This window comes from Odocoileus virginianus, chromosome 8 (assembly GCF_023699985.2).
Source record: "Odocoileus virginianus isolate 20LAN1187 ecotype Illinois chromosome 8, Ovbor_1.2, whole genome shotgun sequence".
In the NCBI taxonomy this organism is placed as follows: domain Eukaryota; kingdom Metazoa; phylum Chordata; class Mammalia; order Artiodactyla; family Cervidae; genus Odocoileus; species Odocoileus virginianus.
Window position 1 is genome coordinate 70,684,956 of NC_069681.1, and position 13,143 is coordinate 70,698,098.

Below are 13,143 nucleotides of genomic sequence, written 5' to 3' on the forward strand. Positions count from 1 at the left end.
TTTCCAAAACAACCCTTCTAAGGCAATTATACATGGTGTGGTGACAAAGCGAGCACCAGGAATCCACTAAAACACACAAGGCGAGTTCCCAGCCCAGGACACTGGGGGCAGAGCCCAGCCCTGCTGGACAGACGTGTGCCCACGGCTGTGCCCAGGCACCGTCTGTGCCTGTCACTCGCTGCTGCTGGCAGTGTGATCAGCACTAACAAGCAGCCCCAAGCGACAGCGTTCATTTCCAATAACTCAGAAGCCAAATAATAACATTCGTTACAACTATACCCCAAATCAATTCCAAATGAAAACCCTCCGCGGGACTCTCCCAGTGGGCCAGGACATGGACCTTAAACCCTACTGTTTCATATAAAGAGGTCAGAAAAGCTGGGCCCTGACAGGCTGAGACTCAGCACGTCTAGTGACTGAACCCAAGCACTTCATCGGTTCAGCCTCGACTATCAACCATGAAACAGCTATACCTTGTCACCACAGAGGTCACATGACGGCCCTGAGGTTCAGACTGGATGATGGGGGAAAATGCTACATAAATGCAGCAAATATGACAGGATAAAGTCAAAAGGCAACAGCATCCTCATGATCATAAAAACAGCCTGTGTTGGCTTCTTTAGTCCTACTTCCTGACTGTTAACTACAATCCACCAAATTAAAATCACAAGGTAAGTTACCAATTTAAAAAAGAAAACCAAAACTAAAGCATCGCTCGTCCAACAGTGCTTGCTCACCTAGGTTAGTAAGCCAACCTGTGCCTGACACAAGGGAAGGAGGAAAATTAACATTAACACAAGGGAAGGAGGAAAATGAGTGTTCCCAATTTTTTTTTAGCTACTGATGAATGTCAAAGACAAAACTTAATATGTAAAACAAGGAGAGGACATTCAATGAGGTTTGAAGGTAATGAAAGAGTCTAATATGTTTTCTTTCACTGAAGTACTAAAACTCACAAGTCGATTCACCAGCTAACAGCTGAAGTAACTGCAGCCTTCATATTAGAAGTCTTAAAGCAGAATTCTCATTTCCAGTAAAAGACACTAATTTCACAGAAGTGGAAAGAACACCCTTCAGGGACAACGTGCCTCACTCTCCAGCTTACTGTCACTAGAACAAGATACTCGCACACTAACCAGCTGACAAAATACAATACTCTTGTTCAGAGAGAACTGTCTCTTATAATAGCCTGGCTCTTGCCCCTAGAGCTTTATTACCAAGAATAAACTTTATGAAAGGTTGCCATACATAAAGCAGACCTCCAGCTGCTCCTCTAAGCAAACATCAATGAGACTTGTGATAAGAGAGATTAAGTTGCTATCACGTCCACCAGCAGCCGGGAATTTCTCACCCTCTTCTCTCTAGCATGGCAAAGAGGAAGAAAGGAGGCTTAAACCACACATTCAACAGCTTTAAGAGTGACTTACATAGGCCAACTGCTTTCAAAGGAAATAAAACAAACATGAAATAGGTTAAAAATTTAGCCTGAATGTTAATTAAAATACAACATTTAGCCACTTTCCTTGGGAAGCGAGGACTCCTATTAACTCCTCCAAGGGGTGACTCCCTGCCCTGGGGACAAAGCAGCCCAGGGGGAGGGCTGTGCACATCAGGAGGGGACGGCACAGGACAGAGACCCGCATACACACCGCCCGCAAAGATAGCACAACACACAGACAACTGTGTGGTCTCAACAGGAAACTGTGTTAACTCACAAAATGCAGAGAACAAAGACCCTAGGGCACTCTTAAAGTGTTTAAAGGAAACATGCTGGTCATATATTCTTAAAATACACAAACAGTTTTCATTCATAGATAAGAGCAGAAATACTTTCTTCTGGTTTTCAACACTTAAAATGCCATTGAATAGACAAAGACGATAACATGTCCTAAGATCCTGTAAAAAAGGGGGTGTGAGGCCACGAGGGACATAGCATTTGCCAAGTGCTCTTAATGCTGTCCTTCCCATAATGGTCAATCACCACCCAGAGAAGTTAAAACAATTTCTCAAGTAAGAGAGGTAGTTTACCACCACTGATAAATGGCACGTGAACCTAAGTGTGAATCCAAAGTCAAAATCCATGCTGTAGCATATGATCCTGCCCCAAATGCGTTCACACTTGCAACCTGACTAGCACGATGCTGGACCAGAAGCTACACTCAGAAAGCAAGGGGGAGAGCCAGAACTAAGTTGGCTAATAGTCAGTTAGCCAAACTGACTACTTTCCAGTCAATTAGGGACAAATGGAAGCATCCTTCTTAAAAGCGTAAAGTTAGTCAACTAACCTACAAAATCATGAGGTCAACCCTTTCTTTCATCCAGAGAAAACCAGTTACCACTTCAAGTATCTCTAAAATCACCTTTATACCAAAAGTTTCTGGCCACCATCATCAGTTTTCTGATTTTATCATTTTGCTTTCTTATCAAAGTTTTAAACCTCTTCCTCACTGCCATTCATGTCTCCAAACTAAGAAAATCTCATGCAAACTCTTGAAGCACTCGCACAAATCCTTAGCAGCTGCGAAGACGGGAAGACAGACTAAAACGTTTCCTGGTCTGCAGCCTCATCTTTAAACCTGCTGAAGGAACAGGAATGGCTCCAGGCACACGTCTTGAACTTGAATTTGCCATATAAATGTGGGAATGCTTTCCAAGACCACACATTTTCAGTGTGGTCACCAAAACAAATTCATCTAGCAATCTTGAAATTAAGTTCTACATCCCACTACTGACTTCCTGCTACTATAAAAGTCCTGTTAGGAGAAATTTAACTTTAAAAAACTCCTCCTGTTTTGGAGTAGTTCCTGAGAATATTAAATTTACTCATTCCTCTCAAAGGGAATGTACTGTGAACAGCGCAAAATCTTCTCTAAACAGCTACATCTGTTTCAATCATTCTCAGAACATCGGTTATTTCAGTGGCTCTAAGAACCAATTGCCATTTGCAGTGGGCCTCCTTTCTGGGGTGGGTCAGGGTTGGTTACCCAGGGAGAGACAGAGGAGGGCACAATTCCCAATTCCCAGCATGTGCGCATTCCTGACAGCAAGGGCTCCAGGCCTTCGTCTTCAGCATCCAGAGACTACCATGGTGAACAAGAACAGAGTAGAAATTCCACCTCGACACTGACACCTCAGCCGACAGGATCACCAAGGACAATCAACAACAATCCCAGAGCCACTGCTAAGTTCCTCAAGTTCACCTCCTGGTGAGTCACAATGAGCTGGAATCCTGTCCTGCACACAAGTCACCTGAGACAGAGAGTCGCTAAGTAAAATCAAAGTTACAAAGAGGAGCCTGTTCAGAGTTGGGGCTGGGATGATATTTCCAAGGGGCAGCCTCAGCTCCAACCTTTTCCCTATGAGTTCCAGCCAGAAAGGCTGCCACATGACTTCCCCATGACCATCAGCGAGGCCCTTGCTGGACTGCCCACATGGCCAAAAGTGAGGCAGAAAAGGTTAACAAAATCCACGCCACTGTGGTACTCTGGACACACAATGAATGCAGGCCCTGAGGTGCCAGTGCCTCAAGAGCAAAGCTCTTCACCAGAAGTGGGAGACTCCATCTACCTACAGAGGGTTTTGAGAGTGTATTCCCAGGTATCTTTACCTTGGAAACTGTTAATGGAATCTTATCTGCAGACTATTTTCAACAGAGCTCCTCACTACACAAAGTCAAAACAACTCATAAAATGTAATGATTCAAGCATGCACATCTTTGAAGTTGTTAGCTTTATATAAACAATTAAACTAGAAGACTACAATTAAGTGGAAGGAACACAGAATAGGATTTTTAGACTACAAAGTCTCTAGACTACAGGGTCCAATTCAGTTGTCTTTTGTGGTGTGTGGCTATCTTGAATTCAAATAAAGTTTAATTAAAATAAAATAAAAAATTCAGCTCCTCAGTCACACAAGCCACATTTCAAATACTCAGAAGCTGCATGTGCCACAGGCTGAAGAGTGAAGACAGAACATCTGCATCAACACAGTGACTTCTACCGACAGCACGGCTCCTGGAAGAAAGCAGCCACAACACAACACACAGCACACCATCTACACAGTCAACCTCAAATGCTCTGTGTCTTGACTGTGTGGTTGTTCACTGGCACACAGAACTGTCACAACTTGATGGATACAGTAATGCATGGAATTTACTCCTCAATAAAGCTGATAAGAAAAACTCCAAAGGAAAGAAATACCTAGGGCAGATATAGGAAATTCCTTTGGTGGAGACCTCACTGGGTCAGTCACAGAAGGAGTGGCAGGTAAGCGTGCACACACACGGGTTGTGTCTGTGTGTGTGTGTCAGAAGTGGCAGAAGACACCCCAGATACTGTAGAAGGGAAGGGACAGGGCCCGGGGTCCTCCTAAAATGATCTCACACCACAAGTCACATACCACCACCCTGCTCGCTGGGGGACCACTAGACACCATCCATATAGAGACGTAAGGGGCAGAGCCTCAAAGACACCTTTCAAATGATTAAGGAAAAGGAACTGGGAAAGTGAAAAGATGGCCCAAAATACCGAAAGGTTTAACACCTGAGAATCAGCCGAGCCAGGTACTGCCAACCCCAACTGGACACAAACTAAATCTCCCCCAGCTGATGAAGTCAGCAACTCCAGCCAAGAACCACAGCTGACCACAGCCCACCACTCTCTAGACTGACTGGTTCTCATAGGCAACAGGAGATGGAAAGGTAAGAACCAGCCAGGCTCCCCAGAAAACTCAGGTGTGCAGTCACACCTGGTAGTCACAGCACGCCTTCACCTATTAGTATTGCAACACTTAAGAATTTTCATGTCAGATATCATTTTCATATTTGCCTCACACATTTCCAAATCCTTGTGAAAGGTTTATTAAAAATGGGGGGAAATGTTCAACAGAAGGGTAATGGTTAAGAATATTATGGTATATTAGCTTGTAATACTGGACACCATTAAATAGGATTATGAAAACTATACAAGATTTATGATTATGAATCCGGGTAACACAGAAAAACAGAATCAAATGAAAAAGCAAAGTACACTCTACCCACAGTATGTACACATATAAAAGAAAGACTAGAAGAAAACATAAACAAACAGAAATTGCTTGATTTATTAGACTGTGCCTTTTTTAAATGTAGATACCCATTACTGTTGCTGTAACAGTATTAGTGTAATACAAAATAAAACTTAAATATTTACAAATAGCACACTTACCACAGTGGGGTTGCCACTACTTATCAACTGGCTGACTTCATGAAAAATGCTTTTGCAGTCAATTGATTTATCTAATGATCCTCGTTTTACAATTACTGCTACTGCTAATAGAATCTGTTCCCGAACATACTTTTGGAGGCTGTAAAACATAAAAATCATTGTGAAAACTTTTACACAAATCCAATATAAAAATACTCCCAGATTCCTCACTGTGCCTGCAGCTGCTAGCAGCACGGCTCACAACTAAGGTGGCGTGCTCCTGGTCACACAATGGTCTACTGCAGAGTCCGGGGCTCAAATCCACACTCCAGCAGCAACGGTTATGTGACCCTGGGCAAGCCCCTTCACACTCAGAGCCTCAGTCTCCTCATGAAATAGGGGTAAGAGTAACGGGGTTGTCACAACAAGGACTGCCCACTCTCAGCTTCACAGTCCATGCACACTAAGCGCCATGGAAACTCCGGGCAACCCTGCCAGACGGACATGCTGCAACTTCGTCTCCATCTCCATCACCACTAACAGAAAGGTAATGTGCCAGCTAGCCAAGACACAGCACCATAAAAACATACACACTCTCAAAAACCTGTTTGTACAGATACGAACACGAAATACAGAAGTCTTTGTATCTGAGTTCTGTTCCTCAGCGTGGTGGCAGAAACACCCGTTTCAGATGGAAGCCTCCTACAAAGCCTGTTGGGCCACAGGGACATACAGACTTAACTGCCTTTTCACAACCGTTTCTTAAAAGGAAGGCTTGGAAAACCTAACTCTGAACTTCATAATCCAGCCTCTAGAACGTCACACAGATTCAACAACCACGTGCCCCTGGGACAAAACCCAAACTCCCCAGCATGGCTCATAGCAGTAGGAGCCACCCCAGACTCCCCATCCCTTGCTGTCCAGCACAAGAACAAACAGTGCCTGCTTTACTCTGAATGGTGCCCCCGTGCAGACGTAAAAGGCAGAGCCCTCACTTTTAGGGGGCTCCTGGGCCTCCCTCCATCTCAGCCCCTCACTCACTCTCACAACCGCAGCTACACTGAACCTCCTGCAGGGCCTGCCCCTAAACACCGCTCTGCGCCTGGCTGGTCATCCAGAGGAGGGTTCCCCATACCACACACAACACGAAGTGTCTGCTTCTGGGGGGCTGAGTGTGTCTCCCAGGCTGGCTGCCATGCCGAGCATGGAAAAAGCACACTGCCTGCCACACAACAGGCATTTACCAGACACTCATCCACATGAACAAACATGTCTTGCTCTGTCAAGAATGAAGAGAAAAATATTCCTTCAAAATAGACCTGAAGGATTCATTAAGCAAATAAAAGCAAAGACCCTACTGTGTGCAAGAATGTGAGGTGACCAGGGGGAATGTTTGTACTTCTCAGGGACACAACAGTTTGAAACAATGACTGCCACTAGAAAGGTACACAGAGCTAGTTTTAAAGATCACTACTGGGACTCTTTACGACCCCATGGACTGTATGCCACCAGGCTCATCTGTCCATGGAAAAATTCCAGGCAAAAATACTGGAGTGGGTTGCCTTTCCCTTCTCCAGGGGATCTTCCCAACCCAGGGATCAAACCCGTGTCTCCTGCATTGCAGGCAGATTCTTTACCACTGAGCCACCAGGGAAGCCCACATCACTGGAGAACAGTAATACCTAAAATTCATTAAGTGCTTATGATCTGTCTTCATATAAACTAACTTCACAAAAATTAATACATTTAATCCTCACAATCTTTTGAGTAAAGTACAACTATTCACTCTATTTAATAATGAGACAACTAATGCACAAAGACATTAATTTGCCCAAGGCCACGGAGTTAGTAAGGAGCACAAGGGGGATTCATAGTCCAGTTCTCAATCACTATGCTATACTGCCTCTAAAAAGTGTACCCTGCATTTCACTCACAGATTGGAGGAAACAGTAGAAAAGAAAGGAAAACTTTGGTGCCTGCCATGGGAGATATACAACAGTATATATGTATTAGTCTACAGTCCCTAACCTGTAGCACTCTCCCCATGTGGCATACCAAAAGCTTTAACTTGACTCTGATCCACTCACAGGACATTCTACAAGATCTGTGCCATGAAAGTCCAAAAAAGGCAGAACTGTTTAGATTAAACGAGACACAACTAAATACATATAATCTGTGGTTAAATCCTGGATCAAAAAGTAACCTACAGAAGATAAAAGGGATACAAGCAGCACTATTCAGACAACTGCGAAGGTCAGAATTATAGTGAATAATGTAAATACAGAGTTATATCAAGAGCACTGAGATGATCTGAGGAGAGCTGCACTGCAGGATTTAAGGGGTGGGAGTCACTCAATCACTGGCTAAGCCTCTGCCAGGGAGAAGGCACATGGCACAGTCACAGCACTCCTCTTTCCACTTGGCTGAAAACTTTTTTCCCAAAAAGTAAGTGTGGGAGACAATATATAAGTGAACTATTTCCATGTGGAACCTGACTATCAACTCTAAAATAGCTCCTGAACTCACTGGAATTATTATGGTGAGATGATTTTGGATAACACAAGAGATGACATGCACACAACTGAACTCTGCCAAGCTGAAAGGCTGGGTAAGTAGGCGCGTACGGGAGGGGATGGGGAGACCTGTGATAAATGAGCAGCTCCAGGTTGGTGGGGGAGCGTCTGTGTGTGTATGGGGGGGGGGGGGGGGGCGGTGGACTGTGATACATGAGAAGCTTCAGGGCAAGTTGACAGCAACATCCACAAGGGTTCATTAAACAACAAATTTAAATAAAGGAAGAAAAACAGCATGAAGGAGAAGAGAAAGGTCTGAAACAGGAGCAAGTTTTCCTTATGCTGTTAAAACTGAAACAAATAAGCCACACCCTCACTCGGAGACCTTTGCTCATCCCTGGAACACTTTATCCCTCCAACCTGTGATGTTAACAGGCTGAGTCACAGCCTGTTGGGATTTTTCCCTTGTGCATTTTTCTACATGAAGCACTTACTAGCACTTTACTGTGTGCTAAGTACTGTGAACTCAGAGACTGCTAGTGAACCGAGCAGGAACAAAGCCACACAGAACACTCTGACATATCTTTAAGGCTGTGTGCATCTCTGTCACCACGACCAGCATCCTTAATCACCAGCAGTTCTCATTACGTAACATTTCTACATTGAGTGTGAAAATAAATATCTGTGCAAAAAGTGTTCAACTGCACAAACTGCAGACAATGTACGATGCCTCTCCTTAGAGGACTTGGCATTGAGGGGACTTAAAAAAAAAGTGGTACAAAAGTATACAGTAAATGAATTTCTCCCAAAACCTGTATGGCCAGTAGTTTTCCTCATTTGTTTCTAAATCATACAGGAAATGAATTCACACAATCTTGTAAAATTTTTAAACAACACAATGTGTATAATATAAAAAGAAAACTCACTCTCACCCCATTCCTCAGACCTAACCCCTCTCCACAGGAAACTTAAAAAGAATGCAGTGTTTTCTGCTCTATGACCTTCCCAACATGTACATGTTAATGGTGCCTGACTTCCCCCAACCCTCATGGCTACTCACCTATTGTAATACACACCAAGAACCAAAAGAAGCATAAGTAAGTACAAAGGATTTTCGACTGAGTCAAAGATCAACTTTGATTTATAAACAAAATCCTAGAACTAAACAACAACAAAAAGCCCTAACATCCAAGCATAATCTATTCAAAGAAATGAAACCCAGTGTCACAAGTTTATAGTAAAAAATCTTCTTTCATTAAGTTTCAAAACAACCTACAATCACATGTATGTGAATTTTTAAGATACGAGCCACACCCAGAGCTTAACCATAAACGTCAGTGATTAAAAAGCAAAGGAAAACCCAACCCGAGGATGAGTTGAGAGCAGGTACTCACTGAGGCCTCTGCAGGACATAGTTCAGGAGGAAGGTGCGTAGGGACTCGATAACGCCCTTCTCCAGGAGAATCCACTCTCGGACCACGGCCTCCATGATGGCCGTGGCAGCTTGGAAGAGGACATAGTCCACTTTACTCGTTTCTGGGGAGGAAACCAGACACCGTCGTTAAACAGCAGACCACCTTCCCCTGCGCACTCTGCGTTTATTAATTTTAAAGAGAACTTTCAGACAAGGAAGGAGATGGTTACCTGTTCCTTTTTTATCCAGTGACCTTGCTCTAGCACCACAAAGAGGTTAGTTCCTCTCAGAAGACACCTCAGGCAGGTGGCAGCTAGTCACCGATCACAATTGTCACAAACTTTCCTCACCTCTCTTCAACTGTTACTTCCAAAGCATGAAGAACTAAAAAATAACACAGCTTTAACAAAAATAAAATAAAAGTAGAAAGCAATCAGAAAATGTTCTAAGAGATTCTCACCCTATGCAAAACAGAACTTTGTATCTGCAGAGAATCTGACAAATGAGCCTCTGAACATTACTATCTGTGATGAGCCATGCTGTCAAGACATCTCAAGTTTGTTAGGTAATTAAGCTTTGAGCAGAATGGCCCATCTCCAATAGCAAGTTCAGAAATGAGCACAATCACATTCAGGTTCTTTTCCTCAAAATGTTTAAAAAATTAAAAAGTCACATTTACACAAGGTGAGAAGTTCTTGTGAATTTTCTGATTGCAGTAGTGATCAAACTGAGTAAAATCCCAAAGCTACACTCAGAAAGATCCAGCTTTAATGAGCAAGTTACAGCATTTGCACTGAACTCGCTTCTGAGGGGAAACCAGACACCATCTTTAAACAGCAGCTCACCTTCCCTTGCGCATTCTGCGCTGTTCATTTTAAACAGAACTTTCAGACAAGGAAGGAGATGGTTACCTGTTCCTTTTTTACCCAGTGAACTAAAACTAAATCAAGAAAGTTTAAAAAAAGAAAAAAATAGAAAATTAACATACTGAAGAAACACTTTACATTAATTTTCTATTTTTTTCTTTTATTCACCAACACCACTGTTATCGGTTTCCAAAGCAGCATTATCAAAAGGGAGAAACAGTCAAAATGAAGTCAAGAAAAAGTAGAAATTTTCTGAAGCTCTACAAAATAACCATCATGTGCAACCCACACGGAGTCTGATCCGACTCCGGGTTTCTGCCTAGATCACTGCACAGGAGCGCCTGAGGCCCGAGAGACACTTGTAGGCACAGAACAGCACCTACAATGACTTCTCAGAAGAGAATGAAGACATGGGCAGGCACATCATATTCTCCGCTTTTCAAGTGCAGACCATTTATTACAAGTGATCTTGACACAATTTTCTATAGAAGTGTTCAAAGAAAGGTATGCCTACGTCAATTCCTATCATACTAGGGTACAGTGGGGGCGGGTTTGAAAATATCAAAACTAGGGGAATGAATCAATCTGGACCTTTTTCTTTTTTTTTTTATTAGTCCATGCCATTTTAACATGAATTCTAACAGAAATGGTAATCAGAACTCACAAAATTTTAGAAAACTTAAAATATAATGAATAAAGCAATAGTCTCCAAAAATGTAAACCTATCCTAAAAAGATGCATTTAAAGTTCTAGTAGGGAAAAGAAAGTGTTTCAGTCAAAGAGGACTTGAAACAGAAACCAGCGCTATTATCTATTTAGCTCACTAAGGAGAAATATGGTACTGCCTCATAAAAGTAATTCAAATCATCTACTATAAACCTCTTCTTAAAACAATTTTTTAAAAAAGTGCCTATTTGCACTTTTCACTGCAACGTAAAGTTTTTAAGGACCTGCAATCCTTAACCTTGGATTTGAACAGGGAAGTAATATTGTAGGGACTCAAGGAATTTTAGAAACAGAACCCTGCAGATCCCCTAATCCAATCCCTGCATGACACAGCTGAAGAAGTCGCACCGAGACACAGAGGAGACACAGGTCCGCGTGGCTGGCCCTGTCTGTTGGGTGATGTGGGCCTGCCCTGAATGCAGGCACCAGGAGGTGGCCTGGCAGGCACTCCCGCTTCTCATGACCGCTGAACATGCTCCTGTCTAACTGTGCTTACAGTCTAGGCTTTTTCCTCCCTGGCCCATTCTTTGCAATCGTAAGGGGACAATTACAGAAAGTAAATGACATACAGAAGTTTTCAAGAGAACTCTTTTCCTTGTACTACTATTCCTGTAAGAAAATGTCTCTTTTAAGAAAGGAGAAATCTGAAAAAAAAAAAAAAAAAGTCAGATTCCAAATTTAAAAGTAGTTTTCCTAACTTAATAAAAAGTTCTTTCTCATAAACACTGCCATTGGCCTTCCTAAACTGCACTTAAACATAACAGAAACGTGCAGAAGACAGCAGCCAGAACTCTGCAAGCCTGCCAGTAGCAGGTGAGACCTTCCCACACAAAGGAGCCTCTGTCTTGCTCTCTGCTGAGATGCTCAAAACTACAAGGTCCCTGTGCAGAGCTCCCGGCTCAGCTGGAATCACTAGCACTCTCAGGGGTGATTTCCCACTGACTAGGACACTGTCTGAAAGATGACAAGTTAATTTAAGCCAGCTTAGCAGGAAGCTTTTACTTCCTACCACAGTAACTCACTCTAATAACAATTATAAATAAAATTCAGGTGCATCTTGTCGGCCATCTGAAACTAGACAGAGACAGGAAGACTAAAGAGAGAGCAGAGCTAAGGGCTGGGAGCACAAGTACTGCCTTCCAGCATCCAGCAACTAACTGCACTGCCCTGCCCGCTGGGGCTCCCGTCCAAAGCAGAGGCCATGTAAGCCGCATGGTGACACACGCACACCAACAGTATTAAGGCTCAGATTCGCTCTGTCTCGGCTGTCTCTGAGATGAAAAACGAGAAAAATCCTCTTCTCTCGGAGAGCTCCAAAAGTGCTGGTCTGGGGGGGAATTTCTTCAACAAGAGCAGAATGCACAGGTTTCCTGAAGGAACATCTGACCCTACAAAACTAGTAAATTCCTAAGTGCCAAAGACTTCTGAGGCAAAAAAGTCAGAAAGTGCCCTTCTAACAAAACGCAGAAACATGCAACATGCACACATGTGCACACACTCAGAAAAGAGCAAAGAAATTAAAGCTACAACGAAAACAAAAGCTTGAGACCAGAAAGAAATGAGGAAAAATAAGAAATAACAAAACTTAAGTTAGAAGAGAGAAGGAAGAATTTTAAAAAGCCAGAAAAAGGAAACATCCAAGAGAAAGCCTCCCCTTCGTCAGAACCTATCACCCAGACACTCCACACAAGTGACCTATATCCCGAAACAAGAACGTGAAAACCCTGGATTGCGATCGACTGCCACATGCGTGAGAAGTCTTCTCAGAGGAACTAACGTTTCTGGGCTGGTGGCAACTGGGTGAGGAGTTAAGCTTTCTGTGAAGTTCAGAGGTCAACATTAATGTAACACCAGGCTTTGCAGTACATTAATGATTATGCTTGTAACACATGCACCCAACTTTTAAATAGTTATGTCTCAAAACCCAAAATGCTTTCAGTAGCGTAGCCAGAACTAGCAATACTATTCTTTAGAAATTTTTATCAGGAAAACAAAAGTATTCTAAAACAAGCTCAAGTCGTAACAAAGCAATAGTTCTTCATAAAATATACATACTCTAAAAAAGAGAGTGGTAAACAAATACACTCTAATATCATACTTATCACTGAGACCGGTATTTCCCAGCCAGTACAGAATGATAACCGAGTCGTGGCCGGAAGTCGGATGAGACACCGCGGGGACCTGCTGACACAGTTAGGCCAAAGCCTCGAAAGCCAGGCTCAGCCAGGCTCAGATCATCTGAGCTTTTCTCCCTCCACTGACTCTGACAGCTTCAAGGCCATAAGCATGAAGAAGTAAGGCTCCCTCCAACTCTTAATGATCTTCAGTTTTGCTTCTTTTAATACTGAGTTAAACATTCTCCACATGGTAACAAGTTTTCTTAGTGTCAGAAACAAATTCAACCAAGTATAAAAGTTGACTACTCAAAAAAAAAAACCACC

The 13,143-nt window shown here is 42.9% G+C and overlaps 1 protein-coding gene across 4 annotated transcripts in view; it reads right to left on the reverse strand.

Moving 5' to 3' along the window:
- XPO4 (exportin 4) overlaps positions 1-13,143 on the reverse strand; it is an 86,502-nt gene that overhangs the window by 57,131 nt on the left and 16,228 nt on the right. For 2 of the 4 annotated variants that reach the window (XM_070471658.1, XM_070471660.1), the window contains exons 3-4: positions 9,091-9,232; positions 5,205-5,343 (exon numbers count right to left, since the gene is read on the reverse strand). In XM_070471658.1, the coding sequence (XP_070327759.1) occupies positions 5,205-5,343; positions 9,091-9,232 (281 nt within the window). Of the gene's footprint in view, positions 1-5,204; positions 5,344-9,090; positions 9,233-9,340; positions 9,495-13,143 lie in introns of those variants that run through there. The other 2 variants (XM_070471659.1, XM_070471661.1) reach the window with 2 other exon arrangements.